Below are 23,963 nucleotides of genomic sequence, written 5' to 3'. Positions count from 1 at the left end.
CATAAGAAAAGGAGGAGGCACCCTACGCCTCCACTCCAACCACCATTGCCCTCCCCTCCTAGGGATACGGGGATGGACACGACAACGGCGAAATCTCCCTGCCGCCAAGGACTTGTCCGCCGGACAAAGTGGGCTCTTTCCACTCCATGATTGTCCATGCGTCGGAACTCTTCCAGATCACCCCGGAAGAGGAGGAGGGCTTCCTGTATCAGCGCCGGGAGGCAAATGGGAAGATCATTCTGTCGGTACCACTCCTGGACGACGTCTGGGATCAGGGGCTGGCGCTGCTGAAGATTCCCGCCTCAGCCCCGGCGAAGAGAGATGGCTAGAAAAGAAATACTGGGTGCTGGAGTCTGCACGCAAATGTCTGCGGTCACAGTCATCGCCGGACTCGGTGGTCTCGGCGGCTGCTCGGAAGATGTCATCCAACCCACCATCCCCAATCTCTCCCCCTTCCTCCCGGACGGCGAGGGGAAGAAATTGAACGTCGTTGGTAGAAATGCCATCTAGTCAGCGGCGACGACAGTCAAGGTGGCCAGCGCTTTAGCAATCTTGGCTAGGTATGACCGGGAGCTATGGTACAAGATGGCTCCGATCCCGGATTTCCTCCCCAAGGGCAAGCAGGCCGTGGCAATGGAGATCCTTCAGGAAGGGGAGGTGGCATCGGACCATGCCATCATCTTGGCCCTGGGTTTTGCGGACACATTGCTGAAGGTCACCAACTTGAGACAAGAGGTCCAGACGAGGGTCCTGGACATGCCGTTAAACAATCTTTTGTCTCTTGATGAATCTCTTCAGGCCATCAAGACTGACACAGACGGCCTGTGCCCTTTGCGCGCTGCAACAGCACCGTCCCTCTTTTCGTTCCTCAGGAGGGAAGTTGGGCAGATCTTTGAAGAGTTTAGGCGGTGGATCGTCCTCTTACCACCAACACTCCTGTTCCACGACCCAGGAGGCCTACAGGGGTCGCGCCAATGCTTTCAGAGGTGGCCATAGTCAAGGCTCCCAGGGTGGCATGCCGGCCTCCAAGCAGGGCTGAACCAGCCTGGACGTTGGGCCCTCGCCCCTGCACCACAGTGGGAGGCCGGCTGGCGAACTTCGTCAGCGAGTGGGGAAACATCGCTCTCGCCCCCAGACACACTTTGGAGTTTCAGCGAATGTCTGCAAATACCAATGGTGGCCTGGCAGGAACTACACATCCCTCAGCTGCTGCTGGCGGTTCGGGCCATGTTAAGAAAAGGGGCGATGGAGCTGGTTCCGAAGTGACAACAGGGCTCCGGAGTTTACTAAAGATACAGGGTCAGGAGGCCCATTCTCGATCTACGACGGGTCAACAAGTACATCAAGTCACAGAAATTCACGATGGTCACGTTGCAGCACATGCTCGGCCAACTGGAGGAGGGAGACTTTGTTGTTGTTGGATCTAAAGGACGCATACTTCCACGTCCCCATTAACGAAAAACATTGCAAGTTCCTGCGCTTTGTCGTACAAGGGAAGTGCTACCACTTCAAGGCTCTCCCATTCGGACTGAAGTCGGCGCCCAGAGTCTTTATGAAGTGCCTTGCTCCGGTGGCGGCCCATCTTCGACTACAGGGAATTCATGTGTTCCCATACCTCGACGACTGGCTCATCTGGGCCAGTCGAGGGAAATTGTTGTCGATCACACCGAGAGAACCGTCCAGAAGCGTCAAATGGAAGCGTTTTGCGATTTGGTGCCGGTTGCAAAAGATTAACCCTCTGAGGGTCACAGCCCAACAAGATCTTCTGTACTTGTTGTCGTTGGCTAAGTCGGGGCTGGCGCACGCATCCATCAAGGTGCATCTGGCGGCTAGCTCCCGCTACACCAGTTCTCCGGGACAGTCTTCTTTAGTCGCACTGTGTAGTAAAGCAGTTCATCAAAGGACTTTTCCGTTTGTTCCCGCCGGTGAAGGGGCCTGCTTCGATGTGGGAACTCAACGTGGTTCTGACTAAGCTCATGGGGGCCCCATTCGAGCTGATGCATGAAGCTCCGCTCAAGTTCCAGTTTTGCAAGACAGCTTTCCTCGTGGCCATCACCTCTGCCAGGAAAGTAGGTGAGATCCTGGCCCTGTCCTGCAAGCAGGCTTATTTGACTTTCCACGAGACATGAGTGTTGCTGCGGACGCACCCCTCCTTTGTGCCCAAGGTTCCGTTGGAATTTCATCTCAACGAACCCTTGGTGTTACCTGTGTTATTTCCGACACCTTTGTTGCCGGCTGAAAGGACTTTGCACTCGCTGGATGTGGCTTGAGCGCTCCAGTTTTATGTTGCCCCACAAAGAGTTTCCAGAAGACTTCTCAGCTTTTTGTGAACTTTGGTTCTGTGATCCATGAGAAGACCTTGTCCAAGGCTTGCATCTCCAGGTGGCTCTCCAGCTGCATCACTCATTGTCATCGGTTGGTAAACTGACCGCTGCCTGGCCGTCCGAGAGCACATTCTACCAGAGCGATTGCTGCAACAACAGCGTTCCCATCTGGTGTGTACCCCTGCTGGACATCTGCAGGGCTGCTACGTGGAGGTCTAGGCACACCTTCATGAAATTCTACTGCGTCAACAGGGATTCCAGGGAGGAGTGCAGAGTAGGCCAAACAGTGCTACGCAACCTGTTAGCTTAAAGGTGAGCCTTGTGAGGAGATAAGAGTAATTGCTTATGTTGAGCCTTGCCACCTCCCGTGGTTGTGTATGTATGTAATGCTATGTATGTATTCTTTATTCATGAGCATGTGAATCCATGTCAGACCCCATGCTGGAGAAGGAACAAGTTACTTACCTGTAACCAGTTGTTCTCCAGCATGGATCTGGTATGGATTCACATGCAAACTCTCCATCATGCCCCTCTGCGGCTCTTGGTTATACTGCCACTTTACGTGCTACAAAATCTGAAGATGGCTGCCAGAGGAGGGGCTTAGGAAGAGGGCAGTCATTAGCTGGGGGCATTATGACCCAGAGCTCAGTGATTGGTTTATAGGAGAAAGACGGGTTATAAATGAAAGTGAAATTGTTTTTTCTTTTATCGTGGACTCCCAGCCTGATGACAGGGAATATGCTGGGGAACAACAGTTACAGGCAAGCAACTTGTTCTCTAGGGGACAAGAACTCCCATTCCCATGGGTAACTCCCTATACACAAGGTATTATCTGCCTACATGGGAGTAAGTGATACTGACAATACCTCTGTGTGGCTCAAGGTAATGCTGAACATGCTTGACTACCTGTGGTGAACAATATGCCCCTTCTGAATACTGGAGCATGAATAAAGGGCTAACAACCCTTGAATGGAGGAGGAGAACCCAAACCAGTATGTGTCTCAGGCATGAGAACGTCAGCAAGGGGAGAGGAGCTGGCTGCATCGCGGAAGGAGGCGGACACCAGAGGGAGACGTCATGCCCCAGATGAGGAAGTGTGCAAGGCTGGAGAGGTAGAGTCTGCACGAACCGAACCTGGAGGCTTGTCGTTTCACGGGGTAACTGAAAAAAGTTACTGTTGGGGAGATGTTTGTACAGCCCCCTGGTGAGGGCTGTGTAACCCTTTTAATCTAAAGATGGGAAATATTTTCTCACCAAATGAAAAGACCAGGTTCTCCTATGGCCTACCTTAAGGAAGTGGGAAAGGCTAGTACTGTTATTCCACACAGACACTTCATAATAAAGTTAGACCTAGAATCCCCATCAGGCAAATTAAGTACTATTGGTTAAACATAATATATTTTTAAAACACTGTAAATATATCAATACAACAATGGTCAGTTAAGACTGAAGCCACTACTAAACTAACTGTTGCCCACTACCTGGAAGTAAGCACATTACAGGGCTAAGGGGTGGGGAAAAGGGGAACCCTAGACAATTGACAAATACGTTAATAAAAGTCATGAACAGGACCCCATATGCCAGCACCAAAAGCTGTCACCCTGCTTATCTGGAAAAGCCCTATTTCATACATTTAGTACTTGCATGAAGAACTGAGATTTGATGCTCAATTTTCCCAAATCAAGTGTTTTGCACTTTATTTAAATTCTTATAAGGCGCAACACGCCGGTAGGCCTGAGTGCGCACATTGAAAGGGAGAAGAGGGTAAAAAACGAGTCAGCTGAATTTAGGTTAGCAAACAATGTTCCTCGCTTTACCCCGATTGCTGAGAAAAATGCGTCCTTGGTGTCTTCATTGAATTTTTTGGCATGGCATTCTCTAATCTACACTAGCCCACCTACATTGCTAACCAGGCTACAAAAAAAGGAGCAAATGTTACAGCAGCATCCTCAGATGTGATAGATCACCTTGCAGGTCTATGGTGGACCCATACTTAAAATGTATGCTGCAAAATCTATTCCCATTTGCTTTGAATGACACCCGTGTCTGGGGATGGACTTATTCCAGAAGAAAGATAATGTATTTGTATTTTATTTGTATTTTAGTAAGTTCATTAAACCAAAGCGCTGTACATAGGATACAGAATGTTTACAAAATAAATGTATAAACAAAATCCAGAAAACAATCCCTCAAAAGTGTTGAAATAGATGAGATTTCAGAGTACCGATTTCAGAGTACCACAAAACAGAGAACAAGTGGAGCGAAGAGAAAGCAGAAGAATGTTCCAATGAAGGGGAGCAAGAACCACAAAGGACCAAAAAGCGAGACTGTGCACACAAGGAGTGCCCGGGGGAGCCAAAAGTAAGAATTGTGAAGGATGAAGAGATTGTGCCGGTATATAGAAGGATATTAGTGTAGAAAGATAGCTGGGAGAAAGACCATACAGAGATTTAAATACAAGACAGAGAAAGTTGAATTTAATTTGAGAATGAAAGTGTTCCAAGAGAGGCAATAATAGATTTCTTTACTTATTTGCTTGGACTTGCGCTGTTAACCCGTACCTACACACACCTGGAATTGGACGTATGTTGCAGACTTTATCTCATTAAGCTCAGTCTTGCTCTGGCGTAAGTGTGGAGTAACCCTCGTCTTGGTCTTAGTCAACCTATAATTAAAGAATTAATAGTGAGTGATGAATAGTATAAAAAGAAGTAGCTAATCAATATTATAAGTATGCTTTATTCGGTGGGTCTTTAAGTGGGGTGCACCATACTGGAATCCATCATCTGGTACAGCGATCAAAGACCGTCAACGCACTGAATTAGTAAATGACACAAAGAGACTCTGGGTCACAACCTCAACCAAGGAGGTGTGTTGAGTCCGACCTACACCCGGAAGGGCTAAATAACCCAAAAACTATGGTGGGACTCTGCCGTCTCTTTTCTTCTTTATGATCAGGAGGGGAGTAGTCCTATACACTTAGTCATTCTGTGTGAAGGTGCATACTAAATAGCAGCACCTGGGAAGGTTCAGAGTGTTTTAAAAAAATATATAATTATTTTATTTTATTCAGAAAAAATACAATACAAAATCTAATTCAACAATTCATTTTACACAATTCAGAAAGCAACACTTAAACACAAAGTATAAAAACACCTTAAAAATGAACAAACAAAAGTAACTTATCCAGTTTCCTATCCACATTTGAATCTAAATTGTTAGATAGGATGGGGAGAGTTAAACTAATAGGTTTTCCTCCTTTTCTCTTGGCTCGACATGTTTCAGTTCTTAAACCCTAAATGGATAACTTTCTTCAGGAGCTTAACGTTCTGTCTCTTTTCAGTAAGCTGTATTAACTCACATCAATTTAAAGAGCACTTCCTCCAGAGTCTCCTCCTCATTTATCTCTGTGGAGGTTCTGACTGCTACTCCACCTATAACATGGGACCATCAATTAATTATGGTTTGTGTGTTGGGAAACATATTGTTCACTTGTCCACTATTTGCTCCCTCTAAGCTCACAATCTACCTCTTCTAGTGGGTGTGCCTTAGTGTGTAGCGTGGTCCTTACTCAAGAAGTACCCCTTCTATTACGCGTCGTCCACTTATTCCAAAAATCTGGACAAAGAAACATGCGTGTGTATATTTATTTACATCCTCAAGGGTGTGTTTGGTGCGCTTAATGACCCAGTTCCGAACTCTTTGTTTTTATTTTTATGTGGTGCGCTGAACTATCATTAATCAAAAATGATTTTGAATTTGAAGGGATGATATACCAGCAAAATGAGGGGACCGCGATGGGAGCCACTATGGCGCCTAGTCTGGCTAACCTGTATGTGAAGAGCTTTGAAAAAGCAGTGATTGACGCGGAAAGTAATCCAGTCACGGACCACATTAGAGAATGGACTAGATACATCAATGATGTACTGATGCTATGGGAGGGGCCCATAGAAAAAGCTAACCAATTCTTTGAATGGTTAAATACAAAAAACCTGCATTTGAAATTCACCATGGCACAGAACAACCACGGGATTAACTTTCTGGACATTACGATCTATCATGAAGAATGGAGACTACTGGAAAAACCATACCACAAACCTACAGATAAAACACCTTGCTACAGTATACCAGCCATCATATAAAACCCCTATGAGATAATTTGCTTTTTGGACAGTTTCTATGCCTGAAACGCAATAGCAGCATTATGGCGTCTTTTGAACAGGAGACTGGGACTGAATTAGTGGATAGGAAACTGAATTAGTCACTTTTATTTGTTTTAAGGTGTTTTTGCACTGAAATTGTGTAAAATGAATTGGAATATATATTAGATTTTGTATTTTATTTTTTCTGAATTAAATTAAATATAACATGTTTTTATAAAAACGCTCTGAACTTTCAAGGTGCTGCTATTTAGTAAGCGCCTTCACACAGAATGACTGTTAGTTTATTGGACTACTCCCCTCCTGATCATAAAGAAGAAAAGACGGCAGAGTCCCACCATAGTTTTTTGGTTACTGAAAAAGTAAACCTGTCAGTATGCACATATATTTTCTTAACCAATGTGACAGGGCTTGCCTCCAGGCCTTTTCAGGGATGGGAGGGGGTCCAACCCCTAACACATCCTTGGGTACCAGAATGCTTGTGGGCAGACTCCCTCCCTACTAGCAGCTGAGGCGGCGCACCTGAAGCCTCACTGAGACGCGAAGGTGGAGTAGCCGCGGCTGGACACTGGAGCCAAGGTAAATGCAGCCACTGCACTGACAGCCATTGGGGAAGTAGAGGCTGCAGCTTACACGCCAGGGAGAAGGAAGGGCAGAGCTGCAGAGAATCAACGCTGCGTAGCCCTAAAGAGAATGGCTTCAGCTGGCAGTGTCAGCTGTGTCCTGCTGTGGCCACAAGGAATGAAGAGACTGACCAAGTGGTGCCATGATGGTTGCTATAGACTGTTATTTAACATAAAAATAAACCTATCTGTCCTTAACTCTAATGGGGTTTCCATAGCTAAACTAAAGAAACTTGGGTGCTCGTCAGGAAGTCTGTATAAGTCCAACTCAAAAGGCACCACCCCCGTCAAAAAGGCACCTACTCGATCACTACAATACATCATATAAAGTACTGTTCCTGCTGTCACCCAGGGGAATGACTCCCTTCTCCTGGATGTAAAGTGTCTCAAAGATTCTCAGGTTGTTCAAAATAAATGTTCCATAAAGCTCTGGGCTTCTTGTAACCCAAAAGAAAACACAGCTCTACAGGATCCATGTGGGGCTAGGAGAAATGGCTCCCTTCTCCTAGCTGGTTCCCCACTGTCTCTTCTAGTTCTCAGTAATACTCTATCTTCTTTATTCTGCCCCCACTGGGACGACAAAGATACTCCTTGAGTCCCTCTCGACTTTCCAGCACCACCACACTCTTGTGGAACTGCCAAGGGAATTCTGTTACAAAATGGTTCATGGTTCACTACTCCATCGGCTTCTCTACTCGACAATCTTGCATCTTCATGCCCCCCCCCCTCCTTTCGGACTTGTACTTGTTCCTGTTACCTTCTCCCGGGGAACTCTTCACTGGTTTTGCAGGTTCTCTTTCTCTACTTCAACTACTTCCTCCTCGCCTTTTCTATGGCCTGCTTCTCTCTGTGACCATTTACTGCTGGTGGTCTCTGCATAGTTGTCAGACCACCCACGACCGGTCACGCCACCACCAGTGTCTCTTGCATTCTCCACATATTTGCCTATGTGGCTCTGCTGTAGGCTATGATAGGCGGTATCAGCACTGTTTTCCATCCTCTACAGGTCGCTCCGCCACCTTTCCGTCTCTCCAGGTTCACTACGCTGGTTCCCACCAAACTGGCAAGATCCTTCTTGGCTGTCCTGCTGCTTCTCCCTTTCGTTTTGGAGATGTGCCTTGATGCAGTCTCCTAAAACTGAAGTCCAATTGTATGAGCTTTGCTGCGGCCACTTCAGTTGCCGGGTTCTTCTTCTGGACGTACATACAACAGCTCTCAGCATGCCAGAACAACACGGGTCATCGCTGGATGGGTCAGAGGATGACGAAGAGCACGGTCTTTCTTTGCTGTTCAATTTAAATAGCAGGTATGGCCTCAGCGTAACATCGGTCCAATTGACAGCAGCTTATTGAGCCTTCATCTCGCTCAATTGTACCGTTCTCAAGTGCTTCTTCGTCCCTGTACCTATGACATCAGGATGGTTTGATATTTCAAAATAACACATCGTTTTGAACTAGCTTATGAGTGGAAGATTCGGGCATTAGCATCAGTCTGCAGGGTTGCGGTTTAAGGGGCCATGCCTCCCAATCACATCCTTAGTCCCCGGAGAGTAGTCCCGCCCTATGAGATCCTCCCACATGTTACCACCACTGCGGGGACTATTGGTTAGGGGCCTCACCTCCCTAGCCTCATGGAAGGGATTCTCCCATGCAGAGAAGTGATGCTATCTAAAGGATCGTCACCTCGCGCACAGCAAACATGTACACAAGCCACTAAGCCATCAGGATTTTTCATCCATGAAAGGCCTTCACGGAGGCCGTAGTAATCAAAACCCACTAAAACTACCAGGGATTCTTTTTTAATAAAGCCATGCCTCCAGGAAGATTGTAACAACCCCACTAGCCCACCAGGGATACATAAAATAAAGATAGACCTGCAAGACGGCCTTAAACAACATTTCCTTATGGGCCGGTGCATGACACATGTTAGAAATGTGGCAGGACTGCGTGTAAAATAGGCGTGCCTACAGGCCCCTTTAAAGTCTCTCCATAACCCTCTTATGTGTCACTGATTCAAACTAGGTAGGTTACTGGACAATCCTGGGAGGGATGGAGATATTTAAATGGTAGGCTAAGGATGGCTTAGGTGTGGGTTATTGTTGGTGAGGACAGGAGTTGGAGGAGGATGTCTCAGAGACCAGAGGAGGAGGAGGAGGAGGAGGAGGAGGAGCGTGCGGGAGAGAGGGGTCTGTGGAGTAGTTGGGCATGAGTGTGAAGACAAAGTGTAGTAGTGATAATGTAGGAGGAAGATGGTAGTGGCTGGAAGTGGAGGTAGCAGTAGCGGGAGTGGGAGTAGTGGAGTAGTAGTGGGAGTGAGATTGTAGTAAGAGGTAGTGGCAGTAGTAGTGTGTGTTAGTGAGAGGAGAGAGGTGGTAGTGGTAGAGGCCGTAGAAGTGGAAGATCAAAGGGTGGAGGTAGGAAGGCAGAGTTTAACCGTGGAGGGATACGGACGGGGTCTGAAGTTGAACATCTTGGGGATCCAGTGTAGGAGAGGGTCAGGTGACACCACATGTGAGTGCCAAGCAAGTGTACCAGAGTGGAAGGAGGCACCATCTCAAACTACGTTAGAACACTGATGGGCCTAGGAGAGGGAAAGTTGGAAGTTCCTGGGAGTAAGTTAGTTATCGACTCGGGGATAACACATGTAGTATAAGGAAGAACAAACAGACAGATGTCACATGGCAATACCACCAACTCCTACTAAGGATGCCTGGACTAGTGAGGGTGTAAACCAACAGGAATTGAGATGGAGAGGGGCGACTTTTTGCAGGGCTCCCGATTCCCCCACCCCGCCTTTGACCTGCGCATTTTGGGGGAGGCCCTGTATCTCATCTATCAAACTTTCTGTAGCTCCAACTCCAGATCTGTTGGTAACTCCTGTACCCAATCGCCTTACTTTCTAATCTTACAGGTTTTCCAGATCCTCCATTCTCTTAACCAGCATCTCCTCTCCACAGCTGCTTTTCACTAGGTTCCTTCTTTCACCTTCTTCTCCTACAACCTCCTCCTGCTGGGTTGCCCTGTACTTGTGACCTAGGTCATGCTTTTCTTGCTTGGGTCATTTGACCTGGCTTGAATGGAGATGTCTTTCTATATGCTTGTGTTTTTGGGTCTAGCTTGGACTCTCTTTGGGACCTTGTTGATCAGAGTAGTTGAAATGTTGACTGGTTTCTGGGGGTTGTAGGTCTTGTGAGTGTACCCTGCCTTGAGTGGAAACAGTGCGTCTCGGGATCGTAGTCTCCTCTGATTTAGAGGGGTACCTGGCCAATTTGGCTGCTCCACTCTTCATCCCCAAAGCCAGGCAGGGACTTGAGGTTACGGGGTGCTTTGACCAGATACAAAACTACCCCATTGTAGGTAATTGTGTGAAAGGTTTAATGTGTAACCAAATGACATTAATACAAACATTTAAAAAAAATTGTAGGTTTACCTTTTTAAGTGCATCATGTGCAGGAACGCTAGTGCCCAACTGATCAGTGGATGGGGAGGAATCTATCCTACACAATGCTGGCACAAGACACAGTAGTATGATGACCATGTACAGGATATTAAGTACAATGGGATTTCATGCAGTTCAGTCAGGGAGGGGGCAGTATTGTGGTAGTTAGTGGAGGGTGCTGATTGTTTTAGGAGGTGAAGCTTCAGTTCAGCTTTAAAGGACTGGATAGTAGCAGCATTTTTACCATTGGGCAGTTAGATAGTTTCAGTAGTATGCGACAAGACGGGAGAAGGAGAGGAAGAAATAGGAAACTCATGGTGGTTGGGAGGCTCAGAGGTTATAATGTAGGATGCGTGAAGGAGAGAAGTGGGAGAAAGTGTTGGCTGGGTAAGTGGGGAGGGTTCAAGCTTGTGTAGGCCTTTGAAAACAAACAGTGGACATTTGAAGAGGAATCAAGTGTTTCACAGATAGCCAACTGTCATAAAGGCATTGTTTGGAGGTGGGCGAAGAGCATGAAAGATTATAAAGAGTGTTCGTGGTGGAGTTGAGTACTTTATCAAGTGGGGTAGAGGAGTAGAGGTGGAGGCCACACAGAGGTGCAAGAGTGGATGGATTTTCCTGATGTTAAGCAGGTTTATCCTTGCCACATTCGAGGTTGAATGAATGAAGTGGAGAAGGTTAGATTCAAAATCAAAAAGGGTCCCCAAGTTGCGCACCTTAGTAAAGGTTATGAAAGTAAATCAGTTGGAAATTAAATAGGTGAGAGGGGCATGGGAGGCAGGAATGTAGATTACTTGGGTCTTGGAGGAATTAAAAATGAGCCAGCGAAGGATCATAGAGAGACAAGCAGCTAAGCAAGCATAGGGAGTGAGGATGGAGGAGACTTGCACTTTGTCTGAAAAGAGGTGCCCTGGGGAACAGGTGTAATGAGTGAATAGTTGGTGGCCACAGACCAAGCCTTTGGGGGCACCAACAGGAACGTGGCTGAAAAAGAGGGGTCACTTGTGTTTCATAAGATGGTGAAAGGACAGACGAGAAAGGTATCAGGCAACCCACTGAAGAGTGGCAGTCTTGATTCGAAGGTCGGGTAGTCCTAAGAAGTCACTTTTACACTTATTATAGCTAATGGAAATTGGCATTGCATTGAAATTTACAATTACACATGTTTTGGTCATAGTGCAGCATTAGAGGTGTTTCCACACTTTTCGCTTTTCTTCCCCTTGCATAAAACATCTCATTCCATTGCGAATTTGTATTTTGAACCACTAATGTGACCTGTCCCTCTGACCCCCACCACCATCTTTTAGCTAGCATGGAAACTGTGGCTATGTTGAACACTTGGATTTATGCTAATGCACTTTATTTTCAGTGGTGTGTTATGATATATACTTACATAGGGGCATTGAACGTAATTGTTTTGAGTAATACTGGTGTTTTAATCATTCCATTATTATGCTAATAATATAATGTGCTACAGAAAATATATTCATTATTTTTCATTCCCCTGAACTGCATTTTATGAAAGTGGGTTCATTACATGATGAAAATATACAATAGCTTTGTTCTTTGAAATCTAGCAATGCGTACTGTTATTTTTATGTAACTGTTTATTAATCTTCTGTTTTGACATAAACTGATTGACAGCCATACTACAGTGGGTGTTAATTGTTTCATTTGCTCAAAGATCAACATTGAAACATTAAAAGTCATGTTTTGGGTCCTGCACCTGTAAACATTAAAGTATTCCTGTTACCAAAACTGAGATTTTAAATGTAATATTCTACATATACTTGCACTGCAATATTTCCTTTTCTCTAACCAAAATAGGAAGTGAGAGGGAGTCACCTGCCCCTTGTTCCCCCCACCTGCACAGTGAGAGCTCAGTCCCAGAGGAGCTTGTTAGCCTCCCGGTTGAAAGCATCCATGATGGCAGGGAGAACCTTGAAGAGAGTGCCATTACCGAAGACCTTGCTTCCTCGCACAAATCCACACCTCGCTCTGCAACCAATAAACCTGTAAGTCTATGAAAGAAAATTGAAGAGAATAATGAAGAGTGCTGGGGACAGGGAAGACAGTAGAGGTAAAGTGAGAGTGTGAGACTACAGAAGATTATCTTCTTTGAGTGGGAAATTGAATGAGAAACTTAGAAAGGGAAGATATTGGATTTGGAGGTCAACTGGGTGAAATTAAACTAGTTGCATGCATAGAGGGAGGTCGGGGAAACTCAGATGCTAGAGGTGAATTAGAGAAGGGATACAATAATGCAGGTGTAATGGAAATAACTTGCAGTTACAGATGTAATGGGAAGAGGCTATCAACAGTAGAAGCAGAGTATTACTGAAAAGCAAGTAGATATGTGCCACTGTAATAAACGGAGAATACTTCTTAGTTGAAGTGAATAAAATGTGAATACTCCTGCATCATACTTAGGAGACATTCCATCCTATGGGATGGTAATGTTGCAAAGCAGCATATGTTGGTGTAAAGACGAAAGTCCGCTTTATTTCCCCTTTTGTGATCCTTCTGCCCTTTTTGTACTTTTCTCATATTGTGCTATGTTGCCCAGAGAAATCCATACAGGTTTCACTGGGAATGCAACTGTTACATTTTTGTGATCATTTGGGGTCCCATATGGCCTTTAAAGGTGGGGCTTAACAATAAGTTCCTTTTGTCTACTTGGCTCAGAGGCCTAAACCAGACAGATATACTATGTATGGTTTTAAGCAACGCACTTTTATTATATTGGCTGTACAAGTTGTAGCCATCTTGGCTTGCAGGAAGTGTTGTCTTCTTGAGGCTTTTGAAACTGAGCTTCTGGTGACGTTGAATCCATTATCTATGCAACTGTGCCTTGTTTTCTCTGGTTGTGATTGGGTATTTTTTATTGGTGTCTTTTATATACAGGCGCCAGATCACACAAGTGTTTCTGGGTGCCGTCATCTGGTCACAGCCAGGATGTAAAACCATGTACATTTAATTAGGGGTGGTAAGCAAATACTCAAGGCACCAAATTGGGTTCCAGAATTGCTAAGGAGACATAGAGGACTGAGTTGGGAGTAGGTGGGCAGGGAGAGGAGCAATGAACGGGAGGGAAGGTTTGGAATGAAAGGAAGTGCAGTTTACTGCAGTGGTAAAAGTGGTATGGGGTCTGAAAGAGCATATCCGGTAAGTGCTATTTTGGAAAAAGGAGATGGGAGAGGAGAGAGAGAAGGGGTGGTGGGGAAAACGTTTACCCAAGACTAAGGATGGGGAGTAGGGAAGGGTGTCTGGGGTATCTAGCTGCTTATTTAGTTGAGCAAGAGGGTGTACATATAAAGAAGGGAATGGAGCCATGCAGGTAAAGTGTTGGGAGAAAGTAGAGGTAGGTGGTGTGCTAGGTTTGTGATCAAACATTGGCAGTGAGTGTACCAGTCTTTGGATATTGTTTTGACGTCTTGAATTTGGATTCTTGTAGTCTGGTAGTTTGTTCCATAGGGGTCGGGCAATGGAAAAGAAAGGTTTCTTCAGTATTTTTTGCACCAAAATTTGAGAGTAGTTTAGTCTTATTTGATTCCCGTAGGTATCTTTGTGGTACGTCGAGCTTAAGAAATGATTGGAGACATGAGGGGATAGAGGAGTGGGTGGTCTTGTGGGTAATGTTTAGGATTTTGAGTTCTATTTTACTATTGATGGGTAACCAGCTGAGTGTTTTTAGAGCGGGGCTGATCTGTTCGTAAGGCTTGAGGTTTAGTATGCATCTTGCAATTTTAGATGTTAGGACTGACCCATATAGAGAGAATTGCAATATTCTAATGGATTCCTTCTCCCATAGATTCCTCATCTATGATAATCCTATCCACAGCACAGCTGTTCTCCTGAAGCTTTTCCGCCATTAAAGGGGTGCAGCACGGCTCCCTGTCTGCTCTGTCTGATCCCTCTATGCACCAGACATGATGTTTTGGGCCAATATATTTTGAGGCGTCACACCTCGTGACCTCAGTTTCTTTTTCTGTGCATTCTATTTGCTTCGGGAACACGTTTGTCGAGCTTATTGAATTTCTTTGATGCCATGCCCAACCCTGTGAAGGCCTTGAGGTTTCAAACCGTGCGTGGATTACAGATGGAAGATGTCAGTATCTGATCCGTTATGGATTTGCCTTTACTGCTTGGTGTGGTGAGTCAGAAGGAGGAGTCACTTCAACTCAAGGTTTTTATTCAGCAAAAAGGAAAAGGACCTTTCTTCCCTACAACTAAAGGGATTGCCCTACCTGACTGAATTCTAACTCAGGTGCTCGTTGCCAGGGGGGGGATTGTCAAACTAAAGCATCTGTCCTCGGTCCAAAAATGTTCCTACCACTTACCAAAGGGTATTCAGGAAGAAAAAAAGGTAACCAGGAGAATGACTCCCTAATTCTGGAACGGGGGCAGTCTAAAAGTCTGACTTCTAAGAGTCTCTGACAATAACTTTGATACGTCTTTGTAACTCGTCCCACTGACTTCTCTGGACTTGGTTAAATGTCCAACAATGTTTCTTCTTCAGTGATTTATATATTCCTGGATTTTCTTGTCCTGGCCTTTGTAACAAGGGAGATCCCTTCCGAAACGGCTCTGGCTTTGGTAGTCAATTCCACAATTTCTCTGAGGATGTGGATTACTCCTCTGGTGACTTTTGATTTTGATATTCCTTAGGCAATTACTCTGAGGGAGAATACTCCTGGGGCACTCTTCAGCCTTGATATCTTTTCTATCGTCACTGTAACGAGGGATATTACTCTGAAGGAGTTCTTCACTCTTAATACCTTCTCGGTAATTGGGAGATTACTACCAAAGTACTCTTCAGTATTGGCCAAACCCCTCCCGTGACTCCCGTTACCTTCTTTCTCGTGGCGGCATATCACCGGCTCTTCCCAGGGTGTTGGTCTCACATCTTCTCTCTGAACGATCCCTGCGTCTCTCTCTCTCTCTCTCTACTGCCTGCTGCACTGTGTTGGCTCCGTGGCTTATTGGGCCGTTTGGTGTCTGCGTAGTTGGACCGCACGGTCATACCACTGTTAGTCTTGTTCCAGCTTCTGTATAGGCCAGGCCTCAACTCCACGACAGAGAGTTCTTCCGAGCCTTCCACAACATCCTCACGACTAGCTTCTCCTGCTCACTTCTTTGTTTCCAGGCTTAAACCTCCCGCGGTTGACAGGCTGCATGCCAGGTTTTCTTCTCATAAGTCCCCTCTAGCTTTTTATGGCCTGTAGCTGGGTCCTCCAGAATATTCTTCTTTATTGATTAGTTATTCTTCATGCTTCCTTGTGGCCACCTCTTCTTAGTACTGTCTAGACTTGGGAAAGGAGTAGTTTGCATCACTCCTTCAGTCTTCCTCTTCTCAGTACTTTTGGGAGAAGAGTTATGATCACACTGTGTGTTCCTCCTTGTGTTGGTATTGCCATGTGTTATATAAGGAAAGAAGGGAGTATTGCAATAACAGACAGTAGTCTCCTGAGGTTGGTTCTTGGAAGATCTCGAAGATTGCATGGTCTCAAAGGTAAGGGGTTAGGCAGTTCCATCATGGAACAGGAGTCCTTGTCCCCACAAGGGGAGTGTCTCACTGTGAGGTCTCGCATTCCGCCACACGTAGGATGATAGTTGGATAGTGGGCTCACCTGTCAATGGTCACATTGGACAGGGAGCACGACACCCAGGATTGTGGGTTGTTCCAGTCCATGCATCCGAATGCCCTCCGGGAATGGGCGGCGAAGATCTTCACTTTTGTCTACAAGACGAAGGTTGAAGTCAAGCGGTCTCATTCGAGGTCGCACGGTGATGCACACCAAAGTGAGACGAGGTTGCCACCAACGCAAGGAAAAGTAGATGGACTAGAAGAAGAATCCATGCAAGATATCCTGTTCCCCAAGTGGAGCCTCCTGCTGACATTCATTTTCCTCTCCAGAAATGAACAACCACCGTTCCAGAGAAATACGGCTCAGTTACCCTTTCCGTCCCAATCCTCCACCCCGGAGGAATGGCAACACTGCATATCTTGGGCTTCGCAGGGTACACCCTGGTGATCACTCCTGCACCCCTACGGCCTCCAGCCTGGACCCAAAGAGGGACTATGTTCTCCAGCACCGTCAGGACCTCCCCACCCCGCACCCCATTCGTCATGGAGGTCTTGGCTCCGGTTCACACTTAGTCCTCGACGCCGATGGGCACTGTGGCCATCGGTGTCTCTCTGGAATATGCTACTCTTCCTTTGAAACCCTTTGTCTTGGATGTATGACCTCTATGTTGAAGATGGGGTCTACCAGGTGCCCTTTTTGATTAGAACCTTTTGTCTCCAGGGAAGAAAGGGAACTTCTCAGTGGAGTTCAATGAGGAAGGTGAAGATGTGCAGGGGGCTGGCCTCGGATCCCCAAGAGGTCAGTGGTCTGGACACTTCCCGTAAACTGGACATTGTTCCAGCCTCCAATCCTGGTAATCCTACGGCATCTTTTCAGAAACTGATGGCTAAAGCGGCTGATAACCTGGGCATATCTGCTCCATCCAGACCCAAGATTCAATTCGAATTGATGGACATCCTGAATGAAGGCACAAAAGGGAAAACCCTGCTACCGTTCAATGAAGCAGTTCAGGCCCCTGTGCTAGAAGTGTGGGAGAGGCCCCAACTCTACACCGGACGTTGACTGGGAGTTGGCTAGGAAGCATTGTCCTGTCCACTCGGATCCATCCTTCTTGTCGACTCATGCCTCCCCAGAGAGCATAGTGGCACAGGCTGTGACTGCGTACCTGAAGTCATCCACCTTTCCTTCTTTCCCCCTGACAGGGAGAGTAAGGCTGGACGCCTGGGGGAAGAAAGATTTTGCTTTTGGCTGTCTCGTCCTTTGTGCAATTAACACCTCTAGTACCCATGCAAAATTCTCTTTCGGTCTTTGGTCCAGAGTGGCCAATGCACTGATCACAACCCTGAGGGGGAGATGAGGCAGGGCTTTCTGTCTATTGTCAATGATGACGGGGAAGCCTCTTGTCAGATATGCAGTTGTGGCTAAACACGGCTGATTGTGTCGGCAGATCGATGGCCACAAGTACAGTGGTAAGGCATTGCTCTTGGATGAGGAGATCTGGCTTGCCACATAATGTCCAGGTTAAGCCTTTGGACAAGCCTTTTTTGGGCAGCACCTGTTTGTGGCTAAAGCTAATGACTCCCTGAAGACAAAAAGCCCCAGTCATCAAAGGTTATGGCGAAGTCCTTGGGTCTGGCCGTACAGCATCCTCTCCATCGTCCGCCCACGCATACGATAATTAAGAAGCAGAAGAATCATCTGCAAGAGGTCAAAGATTTTTTTCCCTCAGCCACAATGTCCTGTGAGGTTGAGGTCAAACAATCCAGAGGAGACTACAAGGCAGGTGATTCCCGAGGGGAACGGGTAGAGATGCGCTGAGAGGAGGAGCAGCGGCTACGGTCCCCTCAGCGCCAAGGTGCTCACTCTTAGATTCTCTTCCACAAATCCCCTGTGGGGTCGGGAGCTCTCCCTGTTCAGCTCAGCATGGTCCAATACCCCTCCCGATGCTTGGGTTGGGCCTTGCAGGTCATTCAACAGGGTATGGTCTCCTTTCATGCACTGTCACCCATACCATGGCCCTCACTCCAAATCCTTGCCCCAGAACTCCACCCTCTTGGAGGAGATCCTTCAGCATTTCTCAAAAATCACACTAGAGCTGATGCTGCCTTCGGAATGAGGCTGGGGTTGGTATTCCATATACTTTCTGGTACCGAAGGAGGAATGGGGTTTGTATCCAAAACTGGATCTTTTGCCCAGGTCCTGCAAGCCCTTCATCTGTATCACCTATCAAATGCCCCTCATCAAAAGCACAGGATGTACAAGAGGTTTGTGGTGTGCCAGCATCACTACCAGTTCAAAGTCCTGCCTCTCTTTCTTTGGCTCCCAGGGTTTTTTATCAAGCTGCTTGCAGTGGTGGTGGCTCGTTTGAGGAGGCATGGCATTCATGTCTTACCCTACCTGGAGCACTGGTTTGTCCGTGCTCACTCCCCAGACCTAGTGTCTGAGCACCTGCTCTGTACATGCACTCTATTGTACAGCTTGGGGTTTTCCCTGAACTTCAAAAAGTCTGTTTTCACCATCCCAGTCTCTGATGTATTGGAACAGTCTTGGACACTCGCCTGGGCAGAGCATTCCCACCCAAGGACAAACTGGCAAACGTCTTTCGGATGGTCAGTGTCCTCCAATTCCAGGAACAACCCCCTGCCTCAGCCTTTCTCTGCCTACTGGGCCTCATGGAGATCGCCTCTCTGTTGTCAATAATCGCAATTTCAGGGCCACACGTCCTACTATCTGCTGGTTTCGAGCTATGTGGATCAGGATCTTGCATGGTGGGCCAGCTCAGAGGCACGTTGTTTTGTACATGCTGGCCCCAGGTGATGGGGGTCGCCTTCCTCTGTGAAGCTCAAGACTATGCTGATCCTGACAGACCAAACAGTAGCCATGCACTACCTCCACAAACAAGGTGGTGTGGGGTCCTGGCCTCTATGCAGAGAAGCAATGCAACTGTGGTTGTGGGCTCTGGAGAATGGCCTCTCTCTGATGGCGCTCATCTGGCTGGAAGCGAGAATCTCACAGCTGATGCCTTGAGTAGACAGTTCTGGCCTCCCATGAGTGGGAGCACTGCCATGAAGTTCTAGAGACGATGTTCTTCTTTTGGTGCAACTCCTCAACTAGATCTTTTCGCTTTTAGTGTGAACAGGAAGTGATAGTTCTCCAGGGAATGTCCTTGTCAGGGAGCGAGCTCTGGGGGGACTCACAGATGGTAGAATGGACATTCAACCTCCTTTTTATGTTTTTGGCGATCCCTGTCATTCTGCTAGCTCCGACGAGATTGTGCCTTTTCGGTACCATGTTGATCTTGATCACTCAGGACTGGGTCCAGAGGATGTGGTATCCGTAGCTGCTGGAGATGTCCATTTACCCTCTTCAGCACTTTCTGAGAAGATTCGACAATTGGAGAGCAGGGTTCTCCACTCGAACTTCAGCAGCCTGAACCTTCATGCTTGGCTACTGAGATGCTGAGATACAAAGAGTGGGACTTGTCAGACAACGTCCTTGATGTGCTTCTCTCTGCTCCGAGACCTGCAACGAGGTCTATTTATACCTGCAGATGGCTTACATGTTCAGCGTTGTGCCGCAAAAGGGATCTGGACCCTTTACCCTGTCCGTAATCCCCTGTTTTGGTTTTTATTGTTGTCCTTAGCCCAACTGGGCTTGTAGATTGGCACTGTTAAGGGATATGTCTCTGTTTTTTGGTTTTCAAGAGGTCCACGGAACAGGGCTTGTTCTTCACAATCCCCACTGTCATGCTGTTCTTGCAGGGTTTGTATAACTAATTTCCTCCACACTGGTTTGTGAACTCAGATTTTAATCTCTCTCAAAAGAACCATATTCTTGTGTTTTTTCCTCCACCTCAACCTTCTATGGCAGAGCAATGATTCCATTGACTCGACCCGTTGTGGGCCCTCAGCTACGTCGTCTCTCAGACAAGAGAAGCCAGGAAATATGACCAGCTTTTCATTGGTTACGCCAGGGCTCATGCTGGCAGGGCGGTGACTATAGAGACACTGTGAGGGTGGATCATTCTCTGCATCTCAGAATGCTATGATCTAGCTGAGAAAGATGTCCATGAGAGGCACAGAGTCCATTCTACCAGAGGAGTGGCTGCCACCTCTGCCCTGCAGAGGGAGGCTCTGTCCTGGACATCTGCCAGTTCGCAATGTGGGCAACTCTGCACATATTTGCTAAGCATTACTGCTTAGATTCCCTCTCGGGCCAGGACGTCCTCTTTGGTAGGGCGGTCCTCCAGAGTTTTCTGATGTAGATGGTGTCCTTGCTCTCATCCCGCCTCCAGATTTACGTACTCTTTGTGAGTCTATCATAGATGAGGAATCTGTGGGAGGAAGGAATCCATTTAAATAACAAAATTACTTGCCTCTCGGTAATGTTTCTGATGAATGTTCCTTCCACAGATTCCTCATCACCCTCCCTACCTGCCCCTCTGGGCGGTTAGTCTGTACACCAACAGTTCCACATTCCCTCAGCATCAGGGTGCTAGGGGAAAAAGGGAGAAACTGAGGTTACGGAGCACCACGTCTTGCTATATACTGGACCACACATCCTGTCTGGTGCAGGGCTCGTAGAGGCGTCGGATGGAGCGGCCCTGTGCCCCCTGGTGGTGGAAAAGTTTCTTAGGAATCGTTGCTCTATGGGTAGGGTAGCCTAGATGAGGAATGTGTGGAAGGAACGTTAATCAGCAAGAACATTACTTAGAGGTAAGTCATTTGCTCTTCTCTAGCATTGTCTCTTTCATAGATTCACATGCTGTTGAACTATCCCCATTGGCATGCTCGGAATCCTCGGGATATTAATAAAGCAGTTTTGATGGAAACACATGAAACTGCACTCAAGTGTTCTAGTAGGCCCATTTCTAATGGACAACTTACTCCCACAATTTCCTCATCTTTGAAATAACCCAGACGATGCAGTCAGCACCTGAACCCTTTTTTTCAGCCAGCCGGTAGCACTTTTCTCCTCTCATTGGTTTTGTCTTGTTCCAATGCTGCTTCATCTGTGTGCAGATACAGGGCCATCAGCACAATTTTTCTCACTTCCTATTTTCTTTAGCAACTCAACTTAACATGAGACAGGAGATCATTAAAAAAAATATATATTGTTTCATTATTACTTTGTCACAGTGTGGCCTGCCACAAAGAACCATGCTGTCTCCAATAGCAAGTCTGGGGGTGTTTATTAAAAATCTTTACAGATGGGATATCCGTATCTCTTGTGGCAAAGCTCTCTGGACCCAGCGGGGCTTATGATATTTGGCGCTAGGGCCGGCCCTCTCTTTCTGGTCTACCCCGGCATTGTCCCCCACCCCCCTAACCCAGACGTCCTCATCAGGATCACTAGTAGCACTATGATTGGTAACCCCTATCTGTCTTTCACTCGCTGGAATCCACGTGTTTTCTCCAAGTTGTTGGCTATCTGACTCCATAGAGATCTTCTAACTTTCCCTCTCATATCCCTGCTTAGTAGTCTCAGGGAGTAATAAATGGTGCCTTATTTCACACAGCGTCATGCTCACTCCTTTCAGACCCTTTCGCACCTGACCCTTTGTTATACTGGTCCCTTACACTGTTCTCCTCCCACCATGTCACTTTCCCTCCAATCTTTCACTCTGTCCTTTCCACCTCCACCCTTCTATCTTCTTTTCTTACTCCTGTAATTAATATTCGTCTGGTTATAAACTCTGTTTCACTCTACGCCAATAACTACTCCTATTCGCACACCCACTGTCGCACTTTCCACTATCCCTCTACTAGTGTTCCTAATCTGCTACTACCACTACTCCTTTACTACCTTTACTTATGGTGCCCTGCTCACCCCTCTACTACCAACTACCACTCAACTACTTATTTCCTTCACCTGCTACTCTGCTACTCCCACTGCCTACTATCTTTACTCCCACCTACTACAACCTCTGCCACTACTACTACTCTACTCCGCTACTCCTACTCCTACTCTACTGCTCACACTCTTCCCTCTCTCTCACGCACACTCCACAGACCCCCTCCTTAACAATAGCATCTGCACTCCAGTCACTCTCATCTCCTCTGGTCTCTTGGAAGTCCTCCACCACCTCCAGTCATCGCCCAACAAACAACACACCAAAGCATTCACACATGCTTACCTAACTACCCCACCCTACCCCATCTCAGGAATCACTGCTCACCTTAACAAATAGCTTACCTGGCTCCAGGGGGTTTGATGGGGGGAGGGGAGCCAAAAGATGGCTTAAAGAGGCTGGTAAACCCTGCTCCTTTCCAACATGGACCCTGCTAGGGTATTACAATAATTATCTCTTGATTTACAGTCTTTATAGTGACTTCAGTTCAAAGTTAACTCTCTTTTGAGAGTTATACCACAGCCGTCTCTACTTTACTTAACTGTGAGGACAAATGAGCACCAAGATTGTAATTCAAAAGAAAAGTATCGCCCAAAGTTAACTCGTCTCAGTAGAAGATATGAAACAGAGTTAATCTCACGAATATGTAGAAACGAATATCACTAGTGAAGAGAAAACCTTAAGGTGGAACTGGACAAAAAGTGAGGGAACCAGTGGGACCCAATATCCTGGGGAAAGGGGAAACAAAGTGCTATCCTGAACCAGAACAAAATACTATTAAGGAGAAAGAGAGGGCTCAAGCTCTACAGACATTTGCCAAATACAAACCAATGGGACCCAAGAAAACGATATTCCCTCAGAGGGATACGAGCAGGCTTATGACCAAAAGTCCAGACCAACTAAGAGAGAGCCAAAAGGCAACCACGACGAAGAAAGGAATTGCAACAACCCTTTAAGGGAATTACAGAGACTAATACTAGAAGTCACATGAAACTATTTGCGAATTGTACACTAAAGACTGGTACTAGCAGTACCCTCAGGAAAAGGGAGTCATTCTCCTGATCTAAGTTAGGTTTCTAAGTGGGGGGAGGTCAGTTAGGCTAGCTTTGGACTGCTTTTTGGACATTCAAGACTGACTGACGAGCACCTTAATTATTAAGATAGACAGGCACTACCCATTGACCTTGGAAAAGTTAGTTGTTCTATTTTTATTAGAATAAACAAAAGTCCATCATATTCTCAGATTCTATGTCCTCATTCTGACTCGCCACAATACCCTCAATTTAATATATTCTTCAAAGGAGGTCATTTTCCGTGGGATTACAGAACCACTCAAATCTGAAGACCCAGAGGAACCAGTCAAACCTTTCAGTGCTGCTTTGCTTAATATTATAAAGCCTGTTCAGGGTAAACCAACCTTCACATCCATCGTAAACAAACATTGCTCAAAAGAATAGAGCAGGAGGGCAAGGACACTGTCATGAGCGTCCTGGTGGTAGAGCCAGACACCTCGGTGCACCTTGTGCACAACTAGAGTTGTGCACAAACATTCTTTCATGTGCATCGCCAACTTTACTGAGGATGTGCAGACTAATTTATTAGACATACCATTTGATGACTCCAATCTCTTTGGCATGAAGGTGGATAAAGGCCTTTGGATATTTAAAGAAATCAAAACAAACAAATTGAACTATGGGTGTTACCCCTATCTACCCCCACAACTTGTTTTGAAAGAGGGAGATGTAGGCCTTTCTCTTTCTTTCCACTTCTTTCCAAGCGCAACAGCAGCCTTTTCAGAAAAGGGTCTTCTCTGGATGGCCTGAAGGCAGAGGAGCTCAGAAGCCAAACCCTGCAGCCTTAGTCTCCTCAGGAGCCCGTGCTCCAAATCTCATCTAAGTTACTCAATAGCACATCATGAGTCCCCTGTGGGGGGCGGCAAGCTCAGATTCTTCAAGGATGCATGGTTAAAAACAACTTCC

The 23,963-nt window shown here is 46.5% G+C and overlaps 1 protein-coding gene across 3 annotated transcripts in view; it reads left to right on the top strand.

Moving 5' to 3' along the window:
* Nucleotides 1–23,963, top strand: part of CEP350 (centrosomal protein 350) — a 2,433,119-nt gene that overhangs the window by 1,919,495 nt on the left and 489,661 nt on the right. For all 3 annotated transcript variants that reach the window (XM_069641456.1, XM_069641455.1, XM_069641457.1), the window contains one exon: nt 12,373–12,560. In XM_069641456.1, coding sequence (XP_069497557.1) covers nt 12,373–12,560 — 188 coding nt within the window. The remainder of the gene's footprint in view (nt 1–12,372; nt 12,561–23,963) is intronic.

This window comes from Ambystoma mexicanum, chromosome 1q (genome assembly GCF_040938575.1).
Source record: "Ambystoma mexicanum isolate Mex_15411 chromosome 1q, UKY_AmexF1_1, whole genome shotgun sequence".
Classification (NCBI taxonomy): Eukaryota; Metazoa; Chordata; class Amphibia; order Caudata; family Ambystomatidae; genus Ambystoma; species Ambystoma mexicanum.
The sequence above is the reverse complement of the archived record's forward strand: the minus strand, read 5'-3'. Positions and strand labels throughout refer to the sequence as shown.